We start from the raw sequence: 18430 nt of genomic DNA, 5'->3' as shown, positions 1-18430 counted from the left end.
AAGGGAGACTTCAGATAAAACAAACAGAAGGAGATAATTACTTCTTCATTGCATGTCTTTACTTGTTTCTCCAGACCTTCACTTTGGATGACATCCCAGTTGTTAATGGACTTTTCTTTTTACCTTTTGCCATCTCAAATACATTAAAAACTGAGAGGATGCAGATAGAAATGCTGAAGGAAATATAAAGAATCACTTGTCTGGAATCAGGCAATGATTTTTTAAGAAAAAAACTAGACAAAAGATTCTCCAAAGGGAAATTAAAGATTACTACTGTGATGTACACATGAAATTAGAATTGTTTTTTTAATTAGTAAGAAATCTATGGATTTACTGATCTTTATTTTACAAATATTTCCTAAATTCTAGTGAAGTTTTTCTGTGGTAAATCAAAATCTATGTAGGTTTGGAAGTATTTCCACATACATATATCATATGAAAGGCAAATTTATTAAATTGATAAGTCAGATTTCAGCTTTTCTCCTCAATTGTTATGTCAATTCCCAGTTACCCCCTAAGCCCATGCAGAGACTTACGGTGCATCATTACCTAGCTGGGCAGGGTATGTGTGTCTGTGGCTGTGCTGGTGGCCTCTGAGGTAATCAGAGATGGTTTTCCTCCTGACATCAGAAGATAAAGCCCAGGAGGTGGGGGAAGGCATCTAAGTGGAGGATGCCTTCGTTCCCCCTAGATCCCAAGAGAACTTCCTCATATGCATGATCCTCATTTCAGCGTGCCCCTTCCCCAGTTCTGTGCGTCTCTCTCCCTTGTCTGTCCTTGGGAGTTCGGACCCCCCTGTTAGCTCTCTCCCACTGAGCTGCAAGATGACCAAGACCCCTGCCATGTGCTCTACCTCCACATTCAGTCATCCAAATACTGGTGATCACACACATATCGAGGAAGTCTTTTGTTACTCCATATCAGAAAACACTTCTTTACTATGAGGGTGGTCAAACACTGAGGCAGGTTGCCCAGAGATGTAGTGAAGTCCCCACCAGTGGACATATTCAAAACCTGACTGGGCATGGTCCTGGGCAACCTTCTACAGCTGACCCTGCTTGAGCAGGGGGTTTGACCTACATGATCTCAAGAGGTCTGTTCCAACCTCAACATTTCTGCAATTCGTCAACTTCTTTCCTGAGTTGTATCTGAAAAATCAGCTTCATTTGGAGCTGTTTTAAATCATTTTGGCCTAGAATTATCCTTTACTTATCTACATGGAAGTTCATCAGTCATTTTTTCTGCTCAGTTTTGTACAGTTCTTCTGGGGTTCTTCATTTTTGGCATGCCACATGGCTACCTGAAAGAGCATGATTTTATCTGCACGCTTGGAGATATAACTGTTCATTCCCTTCTCCACATTATTTTTGAAGATGCTGAATAAAGTCAGACATGATGATAGTCTTTGGGTAATGCATGAGTGAATTCTCTCTGTCTTGAAATAACGTTCCATATGTTTAACAATGATCTCACAAAACTGCAGCAGACAAGTGAGGCACCATTTCCTTTTACAGAAGCCATGCTGACTCTAATAACATCCATGTTTGTTGTGTGCTTGGTGGTCTAATTTTTTTCACAGAACTATTGAAACTGATACTTTTGATACTACACCAACACTTTAAAGCTCTGACATTAAGCTAGTTCATTTGAATTATTTCCAAACCTCTACCCTATAGCCAACCCTAAACCAATTACTCCCCGTAACAAGCCAAAGTTTATTCTCCTCCCCGCCCCCCCAGCTTTACTTTCCTTCACTACTCAGTAACAACTCAAACTCTCCTGTTTTCTTTCTAATCTATATTACTGACCCCTTCCATACCAGTACATCTACCTCTTACCACTCTTCCATGTTATCCTCCATACCTTGTAAGTCAGCACTGAACATAGATTTTCATCTCTTTCCTGATCTGTTACTCCACATTTAATTTCCTACTAGTCTTCACTTACTGGAAACTTACTTTTAGGCATATGGCATGACACAAATCTGCACTTCCCCTAGTTTCACAGGCCCATAATGATCTATTTCCCAGTGACTCCTGCTGCCAACAGTACCAGCTGTAAGCTATTCATGATCAGCAGTCATCTTAGGCCTGACAGAGAGGAAGGAAGTTGCTGGATCTACAGATAAACTCGACCATTCTGCTCCACACCTGTACTCTGGAAGTGATGTGTCCGTGGTTCTGATGTCTCTAATGAGGATAGGCTAATACAAGAAAACTTGTATTTGAGGGCAAATTATATCTCATCTGTCATTATTGCTATTTTAAATTTACCTCCCTTGAGGCAGGGAGGATTACAGAAATTCAGTAAAAAATATCTTTTGTAATTCTGCATATAAAGGTTTTGGGGGATTTTTCTGTATAATGTGATTTACAGCTGAGAAATTCAAAGTGAAAATTTAAACCTATAATCCTAAAAATGCTTTTAGCTAAAAATACATTTTAGGCTAGTATGGAGAATTTTGTATGACTTTGCACAGAGCATACACATTCTTATAAAGTGAAATGGTTAATTCATCATTATAATAGATTCTTAGAATGAAAATATTTTTTGAAGGTTATATTTCCTTTTCCAAGATTTTAATCTTTAAAAAGTGAACTATTAAATATTCATACTTCTATAAAATTATAAATTCAACCATGAACTATTTCAGCCACAGTTGCAGTAATGTCGGAATATTGCAATGCTGGTACACAGACACTTGAACAAAAACCATGAAAATGCAATGTATGGAGAGTGTTTTTTAATAAAGAATGTTAATCATGCCCACATTGCAATGAGGAAAAGGTGGAAGTGAAAGCTTATTTCCTTTTAAAATTCTAGGTGTTTTTAATATAGTATTTAAGAAGAGAGTAAGCATGACAACAATGTTCTTGTTTACATTAATACACTTAGGAGTATTACCTAAGTTTAGATATCTAGGATAGAAGAAAATACATGTGAGATAAATATCTAGAAACTTCTTATAATTAGGGGTAAGATCTAGGTTAAGACAAATTTCTCCAAGGAAATAAGATTTTTGACCCGTAGAGGAATGCCATGGGTAAATTAATCTCTCAGGTTAAGACACCTAAATTTACATAATTGCATGGTTACATGGTTAAGTAGATCTATGCATGTGGTTTTCATGTTCCCACTGTTTTTGGTTGTGAAGTAGCTAATACCAGTCAGTGAAGTTTGGAGAGTGATTCAGCTAACTCTAAACATTGGGCACTTGGTTATTAAATCTCTTAGCTCCATTTTGTGTTGACCAGATATTCACTGAATGCAATAGGTACTTGAACACTTAGCTCTTATACCTAGATGTAAACACTTAAATTTAAGAATTTTAACTTTGTGGATGTCTAGCTGAGACACAAACCAATGCTAGGTGAGATGAATCTCCAGAGCCTTGCAAGTTCAAACTTGGTATTGATGACAACGTTTTGCATGGGAGACCATGATATGGGTTTGCAGGCTTAGCCATTCTGTGAAAAGTGCATGTTAAGGGTGACTGACAAGTATCTTTGAAGAAGCTCACTTTTGCTCATACTAAGAACACCAGCTGTTCTCAGAGGATAAAGTCTTTCCATCCCTACTTATGTAAGACTAAGTCAATTGGTGTCATATAAACAGGGAACACACATGAGCATTTGACATCAGAGCCTTGGGTCTCGAGTTGTTCGTTCTCTTGACCCAAGTCTGTCTTCTCCCAGATGCCATTAGAGGATGAAATATCATCCTCTTTCAAACATAAACCATTTGAGATGTGTAAGGAGAAGAGCTGCAACTATATATTATAAAGAGTTGTTTTTTCTTACAACTAGTTGCACTCACTGCATTCTGTGATTCAAATAAGCGTAGTACTAACAGACTATTAATCAAGCAGAAAAGCTTGGGGGTTTTTGGCTAGCAGGAGTTTGGAGAAAACCAGAAAACTTAGAGGTTGTAAAGGGGATAGAATAATTTTGGTATTTCACAGCCATGGACGATCATACACTAGAGTTTCAGTCACTTTACTCTTTAATATCTTTTACAGATTCTTTCTAGTTCCTTATTCAGTGCTATCAGTATTTCTTAGCTGATAACATCTATACATATAAAATATTTTTTTCTCACTACCTTTTGCAAGGCCATGTGCATGCATTCTTTTGTTTTCCTTGAAGAACTGTAAAAAAAAAAAAATTTAAAAAAAAAAGAAATTACAGTAATCAAAAGTAATTTAAGAATTACTAGTGAATATCTCTAGTGAAGGACAGATATCCAAAGAGTGAAGAGACTTTCTGTCTGTAAGGAGATACAAAAGATTTAGTCTGATTTGCAGCCTCATAAAACCTTGTTATATTCTATCATCTCTTTTCTGCACAGGATGGTAATGTAGTAAGGAAACAAAGGGAGCTCATGAGTTAGAATAAAGAATTGTGTTACTTAATATAGTGGAAGTTCTGTGACCTCACAACAAACTCATTCAAAGTGTATAGTGTGATTGCTTTAGTGATTTAATTTAGTTAAGATTTAGTGAGAATTACATCGCTTCTTCAACTACTAAAAACCCCACAATCACTTACTTAAAAATAAACAGGTTTAGTTTAATAGAAGTAATCAAAAAAATTATTCAGTTAGAAATTCATTGTGGAGTATAATATTAATAATCTTGTAGGGAAGAAAGGCCTTCCCTGAAGAAGATGATGTTAGAAAAGTATTCATTTGCAGGAGGAAAAAAAAAAAAAAAAAAAAAAAAAGAGAGATACTAAGATTTACTTTATCCTGAACCAAACTGTCACACCAGTTATTATAAATAACATGGGTGGTCATATATCTGCCTTCATATAAAGTATCTTCTACAGACACTAACGTAGAGCCTGAGTATGGTTGGATCTCAGTTTTTAATGAATTTTGAGACTAATAAAAAATAACTTTACCATTTTTTGCTTTAAAATAAAGCAGCTATTAAATCAGTTCTTCTGTTTTTATTTTGTAGGATGCATTTTATTTGTAAAAATCTAGAAAATAAATTTTAAATCATGATTTCAGGGTAAAAATCTTTTTACAAGCCCAGATAATTAAATGCAAACTGATAGTGATAAATAAACATTTTTTCATCCAAATTTTTAAGATGACACTGCTGCCAATACTGACAAACAATGTGCTTTTGCAAAACTAAAAAGACAAGGAAAAAACCATTTCCTGAACTGAGTCATCTTTTAGTATTCTGCCCTGCGTTTCATCAGCCAAACTCTTCACTTCATCCCAGCTCAAGCATACATCCCCAAAGCAACTTATAAGCAATATACTTAAAATCTGTACAGCACCCATGAATGTTTGCACATTGCTCTGTATTTCCAAGTTATTTTAGAGCTGGCAGACTTCCTTCTCTTATAATAGGGCAGTTTGTACTGTGGAACTAAGTATTATTATTCATCTCATGGTCAGTAATCTTCCCCAATTTTTTTTTAATAATTTATTACAATTCATTTTGTTAAAGACTTACTAGTTGGCGTATTGGATTAGAGTGTTAGTGAAATGTACAAGTTACTCTCTAAGGTCTTGATTTACATTTAACCATGGGAAAGGTCACTGGAATTTGCCTTGACATAACATTAGTAATAGGGAAATCTGAGTGCAAGTTAACTAACTCCTTTAAAAGGGTCACTGAGCTGCTCAGCATTTGAAGCTGTTCTATTTAGTAATTAGCAGTAACCTACAAGAAGCATACATATCTGGTGTTGTCCCAGAGTAATTATACTTTTCTATCATAAAGTGCTATCAGAGATATATTCAATCATTATATTGATTGAGTATACTTAACGCTGAGTTGATATACTTAACAAATATGATAATTATTTATAAATCAATGGTGTTTTTCTATTAATAAAGGCAAAAAAAATTGTGTGATGCAGGAAGATTATCAAAACTGATAGGAAGCTTTGAAAAATAGACTACTGAAGTGTGCAATGAAATCACGCCAGGAGAGCACGTTTAAGAAAACTTAAATCTGCTAGGTCAGACAAACGAATTCATGTCACTTGGTATAGTTCTGACAAGCCTTTGTTGTGTATATATCTTTACTACTAGCTAAGATAGATTGATCTGTATTGTGTTTGTAAGAGTAAATTATAGCTATTTGTACTAGTGTTATCTAGCAGTCAAGTAACAATTGCCTAAACTGCTTTAGCCTCAAAAAACATATGAAGCCCTGTCACATATTCTCACCACCTAACTTAAGGGCATTTACCTTAACTCTCAAACTAGAATATTCCTTCATTGCTGAAGTAGTCTCTTCAGGGCCTCAGTTCCCTGAATCACTCTCTGGAAACACAAGCCCCTAGAAAACATAGTCTTAATTAAGGTACCCTCATTAAACATGATGTGAATGAAATGCTGTGAACTTGCTGACTCTGAATTTAAAACAATTACTAAAGAGCTGGATCAGAGAACAGGGAGATGGGCGTCGCATTTTTATTTTTGTATCTGGGTCCTATGTGACTGAGAGATATTATGGTCTCTGGCCTAGAATAGGTATGTAGTCTAGAGAAGAGCTGAGTCTCTTAATCATCAGCTCAGTTCCATCTGTCATTAAGTTGCTTCACTTGGATACACAGAAAGCGAGGACAAGTACTGCCTGTGGACCGTGGTGAAAGTACAGTGGAAGAAAGTGTCTACTGAATGGTAGTTTATGACAGAGGTTAAATGTAACAAAAGACACTGAGGAGACTCAAACTCTAACTTCGAAATTTTTACTTTAAATTGTTTTAAAAGTAGGTTAAAAATAAGCTGTAGAAAGGGCAAGGAAAAAAATCAGCTGGAATTCTCTTACAGGAAGTATTTTATAATAAAAAATTAATTCTGTGATACTTGATTCATGGGAGAGATGCAAACTCTTATTCTGGACATGCTGTCACAGATTTTATGGTACTTCTGAAACAAGGATGAAATATACATAAAGTGATGTGATTAAAAAAATCACCGTAACTTCATTAAACCCCTAAATACAACATGCATTTCCTTCCTTAACACTAGAAGAACTACAGCCATTTCAGTGTCATTCATAAAAATGGCCCAAAATCTTGACCATACTTTCTCCATTCCAGTGACATTGAGCAGTGATTAGGGAATATTGCTGCAGCTGGCAGCCTGGGAGAAGGAAGCAGATAATGATAGGAAAACATGTAAAAGTAGGCTGAGATGGACCCTTGACTGATAGGGGAGAAACTTTCTGCATGAATGTCACACTCCACCCAATGAAGACCTCAGATTGCTGACCACTTGCTGCAAGTCTTGCCCCCTCTTCTTGAGGGAGACTGATGTATTGGTCTTGGGACCAAGAGGAGCACCGGAAAACTGAGCATAATACCAAAGTAAAAAATAGACAGTAGGAAGGCGTTTTTGTATAATATTTTGAGGGGTATTATTAGTAAGGCTTTAGGTATTAATTTGGGCTATAAGTGTTAGTATTAGACAAATTGAACTATTAGGCTGTTAAAACACTAATTGTACAAACAATAAATTCTTCTGTCCATATATATATATAGTGAAGTCCTTTTACAGTTATGACCTTTTACAAAGTACTCTGGCTGTAATTCACTGATTAAGCCAACAGACCATTTTAAACTAAAGCACCTGGATGATGGAAGCTCTAGCAAAGTGACTCCAAGCAAAACCACCTAATTCTTACAGTATCTCCTGTCCCACAAGTGAGGAGGGAACTCGTTACGGCCTGTAAAGAGGCTAATTGGACCACTGGGGAAGGCAGGAAATGTAGGTCTCCCTTACAAGAATATGCGAAAAACCCCAATAATCTCAAGTGCTCTACAGAGGGTTGGTTTTTAATCACTTCTCTTACCTCCCATCTTCTCACCTAAGGAGTAAAAAGCTCTCCAGATTCAACAAAAAACATTCAAATGGAAAACTACTGCTCTTAATCCACCAAACACTGTCTAGGGTAAGCACACTAAGCATTACCATTGCAGAGGTAGTTAAGATATTGCTGTTTCCTGTTGGCTGTGAATGAATCACGTTAATTTTCTGTGCATCTTCAGAAGAGGACCACAACATCCATCAGAATTTCTGAGATATCCTCTTTGTTAGGGGATATATAACAGGCATCTCCTGTGGCAGACTCTGGAGCCTGAGGAGCTCCCCTCCTTCCCAGCTGCTGGAGCCCAGCCCAGAGCCCCCAGAGACCTGGGAGTCCCTCTGTCCCAGGCCAACGGTTGCAGCTGCGGCTTTCCTGTTTGGAGGCTCAACCAGCAGCAGAGATGAACACGCGTGCCAGAGACACACACGTGCAGAGGACACTAGCACAGCCAGCTACACAGACTGCCCACAGACAGGGCGCTGCCTTTAACAACACCCACACAGAACGCTACCAGAACTCACATAAAACATATGTTCAAAAAGACAAATCCCAGTCCTCCTCTCCGGCTGGTCAGGATTGAAGCTCGCTAGTGAAAACACACAGCCCTTTACTCTCTAGTTCAAAAGGACAGGCACATTCACGGACCCCTTAAATAACAGCGTGGGACCTCAGCTCATCTAATATTGATGTGGAGATCCCAGGCCTGCTACTCACCAGATAGTCCAGCTTGAAGTCTGCTAACGAATTACACATGCATGCACCAGGTTAGGGGAAAATATAAACGTTCTGGTCTTCCCAGTGGCTCATGCCCAGGCACACAGGCCCCATTACTCTTGGTCCCCTCTCCACTTGCTGATGCTGGGACTCTTACTTGCTCCAGCTGGCACCAGGCATGGGAACCACCATCACCCAAGGTCTGACACCAGTTGCTGGCACTCAATTCACTCACTGCGGACACATGCTCCTGCAGTCTGTGGTCTCCCTTCAGCTGCTGATGCTGATACCCTCATTCACTCCAGCTGCTGGCACCACAGACCTTAGGACCACTACCACCAGTGGTCTAACTCCAATTGCAGACCTCAAATTCAGTGACTTTCATCGCTCCAGTTTCTGGCATCTAGACCTTACAGAGCTCACAGATGGGGAGAGACTGAGATTACACATGTAAAGAGAGTTAATAAAGGATTTCATAAGAATAATGGATAGAGTACAGTGATTTGGAGCAGCGACTGCTCACACACTACCAGCCTATGTTACACCTCCTTCCTCTCTATACCCACCCTGTCCTTGTTTCGTCCAGATCCCCTTCCCCTAAACATTCCTTAATAAGCCTAAGGGTGCAAATTCTGGTATGAATTGGAGTATTCAATCATAAGAATAATGGCATGCCTAATCCTAGCTGTTTGTTATTAAGTTATGTTAAAAATGTTGTTTCAGAAAAAAGAGTGTTTTGAGAGCTCAGTGAATGAACTAAACAATTAATAAACAATAAAAATACATAACTGACATGAACATATACATTGCTAGACCAATAGATCATTCTATCATTGTGAACACAACAACTTGGACAAAGCAACCTTTACTTATTTTGAATAAATACTTGTAAATAATAATTGTAATTATAAATATAAAATAATTTTATTATAATTTTATTTACATCTCATCAATTTACAGTAACGAGAATATTTCCTACTTTCATTCAGATCATGTGAACTAGTTACTGCCAGTCTGTTACCTCATTTTGGAAAACAGGTATGTCAAAGTATATCAAATCTTAAACATCATTTGCAGAATTTTGTATTATGTTTGTGTTTTCTGTGCACAAGTTCGATATCAAAACAGAGGAACGTTTTGAATTTGCTGCCAACTTCACGCACTTAGAATAGCATTCAAGAGACAAGATTCATAATCACACAACTCGTCTTGTCTGAGAGCACAATACAGCCACAATGGAATAACAATAGAAAAATGTCTGTTTTCATAGAAAAATGTCTGTTTTCACATGGGTTGGGTTTTTTGAGATAGCTGTTCTTGAAATTGCCTTAGTGCTAGTAAACACTTTTACACAAGATCACAGGAAGAAATGTAGACTTAAAACAACCACATCTGGTCAGAAAATATATGCAAAATTATACTGTGTGTTAGTCAATCAGTCCTGTTGCAAGGTATGCTGATGTCTTACCTACTTTCGTGTTATAGCAGGACCTGAGGGTATTTATATAAGAGCAGGAAAAAAGAGGTAAATTCCTGAAAGTGCGTTCTCCTCCCATGATACTTATTATGCTTAGAACCAAGAAAGGGTACTCCATTTTCTTTTAGCTAACTGGAGAATAAAAAGGGAGCTAATTCACACTCATAGTCTCCTTTTCTCCTTCACAATCCTTACCAGCAGCCTGGAGAGTAGATTGCAATGATTGGTGCCATCCCCTAGAGTTGAGTGTATTGAACTATTTTCATGTCATTAGGGGTTTGGGTTTGCCATATCTGGAAGGGTGTTCCTCCTGTCTCCTCCCTTCCTCTCCCTCATTGGGTCAATATTGCAACGATACAAAAGATTTTTGTGGGGAAAATTTCAAAAGCAAGGTGGCCACACAATTTGAGTGAAAGGGACAAGAGTAAGTGTTCCAAAAAGCTAGAGACCATGCATGGGGGAAAAGCTAGTTCTAGAAAAATTTACTAGTGGACTTTTCCCCTTTGGAAAAAAAAAAGGGGTTTTTTTCCAGTTTTCTCAGGATGATGTTGACCACAATGCTCTCTACAGTGAAGGAGGAAAAGGAGAGTAATATAAAACAGATTTACTAGGCATTTAGAATTAAGCATGTCTATCCCATTTTGAAAATTATAGTTCTATGCAGACTTTACTAAAATGCCAACAAGAATGTTCAGTCTTTCACTATGAAAATAAAGATTGGCTCTTGGATCCCTCTAACTCCCTTATGCTATTTTTTTTCTTTTTTTTTTGTTTTTCTTTTATCTCTGCATCTCAATGTAATGATTTGTTTATATTCTATGATTGTCAGGGATAAGTGATGCTTCCAAGAAAGAGACATTTTTAAAAGTTTTACTGTCCCTGGATATGCAAGTGCTAGCTTTATGCTTAGCTCATTCTTAAAAAATGTTCTTCTGAGTATTGCTACTTCTCTTATACCAATACAGTAAATCTCTGCTGTGAAGTACAAGAATGAATAGTGTTTTAAGTTTGGCTGCTATCCTGACCCCCAAGAAAAAGTGTTTACAATAGGATGGCTTTAGATACATTTTCCGATTCAAGCTTTTCTCATGAAAGCATCTTATTTGTCCAATATATCATAAGTAAACCGATTAGCTTCTGAAAGTTGGGGGTTTTTTTTAATCAAGACATACCACTAAATCATGAGATTATTGACTCTTTAAATTATTCCCATCTTATTTTTCTAGCACAGCTATTAAGAGGATGCTGAAATTATGAATACAGCTGTCATGATCATTCTAAATCATCCAGCAAGAGCTTCTGATACTATTCATGCAAACTCTGTATTTGAGAACCAGTGAGTTAGTGATTATGAGTCTTCCTTTGCCATACTGCCAATAGGAGAAAGGTATTCTTGGATGGGATCCAATTATGAAAAGCCTCTGTCATTTATATGGTTTTATTTTAGTACATGGGTATTTTAGAATAGTCACATGGAAGTCTGATTTTTTTATTTTACAAAACCTATTTAAAAAAAATCTGAGGAAATTGCAAACTATGCAACAATCCTCTAAAATAACTACTTTAATAAAGCAAAAGTTGACACCATTATTATAACACAGAAACCATTATTATAAGACAGGAAACAAAGGTGATTCTTACCTGTAAAGCCCTTGTCACATTCACAAAGAAAAGTGTTTGGAGTAACATTGCTGCAGTTACCATTGAAACACGTATGGGGCTGGCACTGTCCAACTATTTCTGTACAATTTTTACCTATTTAAAAGGGATAATAGGAACATTGAACTTTAGTAAAAATTAATATTTTTTCCTGAAATGTCAAATTTATATGTAAAATAAAATTTATATTTAATAGATAGGTGGATGGATAGATAGGTATTTGTGCTAAGGTTGGTTGCTAGTTTTCACCAGAATTACTGAAGTTCTAGAGCAAGGCAGAAAGATATTCAGCTGCTGTAAGATGAGCTACTGTGCTCAACCTCATCTGCCATATAGTTACAAATTCACATCTAGCTTAAAATGCAGAAATGCTATTAGTATTGTAATACTTGTTTCTTTTTGACAGGAATCTAGCTTACAGTTTCTTCCAGCATTGCAAACAAAAGATGTTCTCATGTGGAGTCCAGTTTGACTGAATTTTTCTTAATATGCAGCTTTCTGGAAATTACAATTTTAAAATGTTTATGCTATTACAGCATATGGGTCTAAGTACCGTATAATTATGCTTGCCACTTGAATTGTTGCTATGACATTATTCACACTTCAACAACTTTTCAAATTTCTAATAGACTTCATATTATGGGATGCACTTTTTTCCTCCCTTACTCTTGTGTAGCCATGTCCATAATGTATGTTTAATCTCCTAGTTCTTCTTGTTTACATACAGTTTATTTACTGGACCAGTATTGATAGTACAAAATTATGGCATTAGCCAACACTGTCCCATATAGGCTAACAGAATATTTTAAGCATTGCTTATTGTTAACATTAATCATGATCGTTGCTTTTAACAAAATTGCTTGTGAATCTCTCCATTAATTTGAATTAAAGTAGTACCAGACACTTACTGATATTATTTTCAAAGCATTTTACACAGCCCCCAGAAATTATAGAAGAAATAGAAAAAGTACTGCATACCATCAATGTTTTCCACGATTTTACTAAACTTCGAATAATTATAAAAATCTTTTTCTCATAACATTGACTTATTCATACCTTCATAATCTTCTATTTGCAAATGCATTAGTAACCAAATTATTATGCAGTTTGAAAAGCAATTAAAAATAAATTACAGCAAGCTTTATGCAACATAACCTTCATTTCTGTGTTCTATGAACCTCACTCGTTCCTGACTCATCAGCTGTGTTTCATAGCATAGCATCGCTATTGCGAGTGCACAAAAGTGCAGTCCATCAAAGGAACATTGCTGGAATTCTGCACCACAAGTACAGAAAGAGCTACAACAATCCTTTTTGTGATGTGAATTAATAATTCTGGTACTTTCTGAAGGATTCCCAAACCCCTTTGGTCTGAATGCAGGAACAATATAACCATAATTTCCTTCATCCCCTTTTCTTCCTCCATGAAATCCAGTCAATGGTTAGGTAAGAATGTATCTAATCATGCTGTATACTCTGGTAGTCCAATCCCAAACCCAGATTCAGTTTCTCCAGTGGGTTTTGGGTAAGTACGGCAATATTTCCTAGATAGAATTAGGTGAATTTTTTTTGTGAAATATTTAATTTGGTGATAACAGTACGTTTAGCAAACTCCTTTTGAAAGGAACTTTACAGCGCAAAACAATCTGGAAGAAAAGAGTAAGTGCGTGCTTTGTTTTGCTTGCTCTTCTACTTAAATGTTTGACTTTTCAATTAAAAAACAAATTTTGATTTTAAAAGTTTCTCTAATATAATTTAAAAGTCTTTAAACTGAAAAGGGAGGTTTTGTGGCAGGTTGAATGAAAAGTTCATTTCAACAAAACTGTTTGCTGTTTTTCAGCAGTTTGGTTAACTAACTTTTGGGGGGAGCTTACTCCAAATGATTTATGTTATTTTGGTGTAAGAACTTGAACTGCTGAACAAACAAACAAAAAAAATCAGTTACTTCTGTAAGTTCACAAGTACTTACCTATGTCTCGTGCTTAAGTGGGAAAGACGCATGATAAGAACTTATTCTGGTTTTCCCCACAATGCACTCATGAATGTAAGCAAGTACAAACTGTCTTCAAATGACTGCACAGTCTCCTATGAGTGACTACATGTAAAAGAGACCCAGTGCAGGCGTGGTAGTGGCAATGGACAATCAAATTATACAAAAACCTCATTAATGATGTTCTCACTGTTTTATTATCCATTAAGGAAAATGTATTATCTATGTAACATTTATTGCTAGAGGGGAAAAGAAATACCTGAAAATTTTGGAGGACATGTGCATTCGTAAGAATCTCCAGAAAGTTCTGATTTCTCAGTGCAGGAGGCATTGTTGTGGCAAGGTTTAGTGGAGCACATATCAAACTTCTGGCAGAATCTTCCAGAATACTGTGAGAAACAATGGCAATTATACGCTTTTTCCCAAACATGGCTTAGACATTTTCCATGCCCAGAGCATAATGGTGCATTTGGAGACTGTTGGCAAAATTGCTGCTTCACGGTTACGTTCAGACGGAGGCCCATGTTGCACAATAGTGGACCTCTCTTATGAAGCTCTGCAAAGTAATGAGTTCCAGCACCAAGCCAATTAGGGTCAACTTGGTGCAGTCCTCTTATCTGGCAAACAAAAATCAACTGCTCTTGAAGAAAACTAGTTTTAGGGCAGTTAATAAATTCTTCCTTGGACACATTTACCACATTCATTCCGTAGGACTCAAAGGATGGCTCAGAGGAGATGAAGAGACTATCACCTAATTGAAGCTGTAAGGGGCATATCTGAGGGATACTGAGATTTTGTTCTTCCGAGATTTCCCCAGTAATACTTCTATTCATGTTCCAGCATTCAGTGTAAAAGTCTGAGCAGATGTTTTCCCTTGGTTTCCATTTTATTACACTAGGTTTTGGTTCCACTCGCCATTCAGCAGTCATTTGCCTCTCACATATTACCTGCCCATTTACAACGCATAGCTGAAGAAAGCACGCGAACATGCGAACTGCTGATTTTATAGTCATTGTTTCACTTGGCAAATGGAAGTTGATTTTCACACCTGCTTCATTACGGAGGATAGCTTCAGAACACTTGTTCCTTAAGGTTCATCTGTATTTTCCATGGCAGCCTAGGAATTCAAACAGAGAAAAATATTTCTGTTTTCACACCAAATACAGTTGAATATCAAACCCTCATTACAAAAATAGAAATTATACAACAAAGCAAGATCTACATCTAATTACACTGATGTGAAACTGGAATAAGTCCAATTAATTGATCAGAACTACACCACTGTAACTAAAGTCAGATTTTTCTTATTTCATTCCTGCTAAAGATTTGATTTTCATTTAGTGTATTATGTATTGAAGAGAAAGAGCTTAAAAGCATGATTTCCATATTCCCTCCCCCTGTTGACAAAAACTAATGAAAACCAAGTTAAGATAGGACATCTGTGGCAAAACTAAGAAGTAAACCAGAACATCTAAGCTCAAGTCATGAGCTTTAACCATAGATGTTTTCCTGATAATGATTTATCATTAATTTATGATAGAAGTAGATATTCTGAAAACGTAGGCCTGTGAATTACAGCTTCAATGAAGAAAACATACAAGCACATCCTCAAATCTTTTATGTTCACATACACTCAGCAAAACATTTAATTAAATCCTTAGTTTTCAAAGTATACATCTGAAAACCAAAGGTCCTTAGTCATATGCTTGAGGTTCTTGATCTAACACAGTCAAAGCCAGCAGACTAGAGAGTCCTACAGGACTATTTAATTTATAGAAAAGTCTTTTTTGGTCCTTCAATTTATCTGGCAATTTTTATTGCATGGAGATGAGTGATTACAGAACAGAAAGAAAACCAAAATAAGATTATGAAGGTTATTCTTGGAGTCATACAGAAAATGATGAAAACACAAGATGATGTTTAATACCTTAGAAATTGTCAATAGCTTTGAGTTAGTAGCAGTTTAATTTGCCTTAAATATAATGTTTTTTCTCCCTTTTAGTTCTACAATGCCTTTTTTTTCTCAGTATATTTATCTTACACTTTAAGATAGTGGCCTCCAAACTGACATTTACAAATGAGAAAATTATTGTAAAGAATAAACTGCATCTTACAAGGGAAGCCATTTAATAAAAATAAACAATCGCATTTATATTTTGAAATTTGTTTACATTGTTTTCATTTTTACACAGCATGTGGAATGACATGTGGATGTGTATATTTCTACATACACTTGGTCTATCTCTGTCGTGCACATGGATTGATACTGCTTTAATTACATAATTTCATTAAATGTCCTCCTCTTCCGCCACGTACTTCAAAAATATTTTGGAGCATACTTTGGACCATGCTGAAAGATCAAAGTAGGACAGGAAAGACACTGTTTGTGGAAACCTTGAGCTGGAGAGTATTAAATGACTCAGTGAGCTGTTGAAAATTACAGAATAATGTCAAAGGCTGGTATTCAGTCTCTCCTATCGTCACCTAAATCAGGATGAAAGCATCTAAAATTTAGCTATGTCCTATTAGTAAATTGGTGTGCATGTGAACCTGTCCCAATGACCTTTGTGTAGGAGCGTGACCAGCACTGCTTAAGCCTTTGAAGATCTCAGAAAAATGTGGACTATGACTAACTAGTAGTAATAATAGCAGACTTGAGGTGTAGAATATTAAACTCAGAAGAGGTGGAAACTAGATTTTGATCCTCCTCCCAGAATAGTTTTAATTTAATTAGTGAATCCCAACTTTGCCTTCAAACAGTTGAAGTACTCTAACTACCTAGCTCCACAGCCAGGCAAGTATGCTAATTTCTAATTCCTCTGTCTGTCTCTGTATTTCCACCCCTGGGAGCTAATTCCTCACAGGAAAAAAAGAAAGGACATGGATCTGCACGAAAACTACTAGCCTTGTTACAGAATACTCATAGTCTTTCTATTTTGAGACCATTCCATTATCTTCAGAATCTCATGATGTTCAACGATACCATTAGATAATGTGCTATCAAATGTGTAGTTTGGATCATTTAGCATTTTTTCTTTTAAGGTAGCAGTGTTGAACTATTAAATCCATTATAGGTGCTATTACATCTGTCACTATTATCAGGTGTAAAAGTCTATGTTCTATATTACTCTACATTTAGAAATCCTACGTTCAGCAACCCATCTTTACATACCTTTTTCATAATGAGATTTTCTCAGGGGTTACTAAAATAGATGTTTATAAAAGGTTATTTTTCTTTTTAGACACTTCAAAAAGAAAGCTATTGCATGTCTAATGTGGAAGAATTCTTTCCCACTTATACTTTGCCCTTCATTCATGTAATTATGCACAGTTCTGGTATCATATACAGACTTCATTTTTACAGGTAAAGAAAATGTGCTTCCTCACAATATTTATATGGGATAAAACTACTAAGCTATTTTAAAATAAGTAATCAGTAGTATTTTAACGGTCGATACTCTGACTTCACAAAAATCATTACTAGTCTTCATGCAACTGAAAGATTATGGGAGTACTAGAATTAATAATGTTAAGTAAACAAATACATTCTGTAAAAGCAATGAAAAAAACAGGGGAAGATGGAAAAGAAACATCAAGAGAGAACAAAGATTGGTTTCTTAGCAACAAAATCAAGAGGAAAAAAAGTTATATAGTGAAGAGTATGAAAAGTAATGAGCTATGCATGAAATAGAGTTACGGTAGTATCATACATGACTTAGAAAATCAGCCAAGAAGTTAAATATCTGCAAAATGCTGATGCCATGTCATGAGATGAAATGATGATGAGATGAAATTTGAAAGTGATTATGATAACTGTTATATTTTAGGTCTGCTTTAGGCAAGGAGAAAAACTTCCTATCTATAACCCCAGATGTTTCCATGTAATTGATGAAGACTAAGAAAAGTCCAAGACTGGGACTTGTACGGACACACAGTAAGATAATTGATGAAAATCTAACTCTTAAAGCTACAGAAGGCTGGGTGAAAGGCAGCACAATGCTCTATTTTGTACTAAAGGACAACTAAAGCAGAAAGGTTTATGCAGAACCCCAGTGAAGCCATTTAAAAGCAAAAATGAATCCCAAGGTATGTGCGTCCCAGTCCAGTATCTTAAAGATTATGTTTCCTTTCCAATCAATGAGACATTAAATACTAACAACAAAAATAAAGTACATTTTAAGCGAGATTGGAGAAATACCCACAGAAGATACCTGACTCTAAGAGACTCTCAGAAAAAAAAAATCTATCAAAGAAGAGAATAAATCAGAAAATGTTTGGGAACATTGTGTCACCACGTTGGGGCCAGGAATGAACCTCCTCTTGCCAATTCCCCACACGTCACACGTACACTTTGCAGACTGCCCGCCTGTGCCTGAGGTCAGCTTTGGTGGGATGCGGCTTTGACTTTGGATCAAAGTGCTGTGAAAAGAGCTGAGAGGGAGCTGGGGGCGGCTTGCTGGGGGTCCCCCACCTCGCCCAGGAGCTGCATTTAAGCTCAGGTACTTGCCCTTGGTCCTCACCTGGGCTATGCTGCAAGTAAGCTGGTACCTGACCTTCTACCTTGCTTACCTGGGCCTTGACCCTCACCCAAATATTTGACTTACTGGTTTGATGTCAGGATCTGTCTCCTCACTGGGGAACTGCCTGGGAACCACTGGACTGTTGGCTGGCTCTGAGTGCCATCCCCGGACCCGCTCTGTGCTTCTCGCATGGGTGCTGTGGGACGGTACCCCTTGTCACTGAGGTCACTGTCA

At 36.8% G+C, this 18430-nt stretch overlaps 1 protein-coding gene across 1 annotated transcript in view; it reads right to left on the bottom strand.

The window, feature by feature from the left end:
- EYS (eyes shut homolog) overlaps nt 1-18430 on the bottom strand; it is a 1008942-nt gene that overhangs the window by 879622 nt on the left and 110890 nt on the right. Inside the window, exons 2-3 of the mRNA XM_052781811.1 lie at nt 13936-14793; nt 11670-11783 (exon numbers count right to left, since the gene is read on the bottom strand). Of these exons, the coding sequence (XP_052637771.1) occupies nt 11670-11783; nt 13936-14689 (868 nt within the window). The 5' untranslated portion in view covers nt 14690-14793. The remainder of the gene's footprint in view (nt 1-11669; nt 11784-13935; nt 14794-18430) is intronic.

Source organism: Harpia harpyja, chromosome 3 (assembly GCF_026419915.1).
Source record: "Harpia harpyja isolate bHarHar1 chromosome 3, bHarHar1 primary haplotype, whole genome shotgun sequence".
Classification (NCBI taxonomy): Eukaryota; Metazoa; Chordata; class Aves; order Accipitriformes; family Accipitridae; genus Harpia; species Harpia harpyja.
The sequence above is the reverse complement of the archived record's forward strand: the minus strand, read 5'-3'. Positions and strand labels throughout refer to the sequence as shown.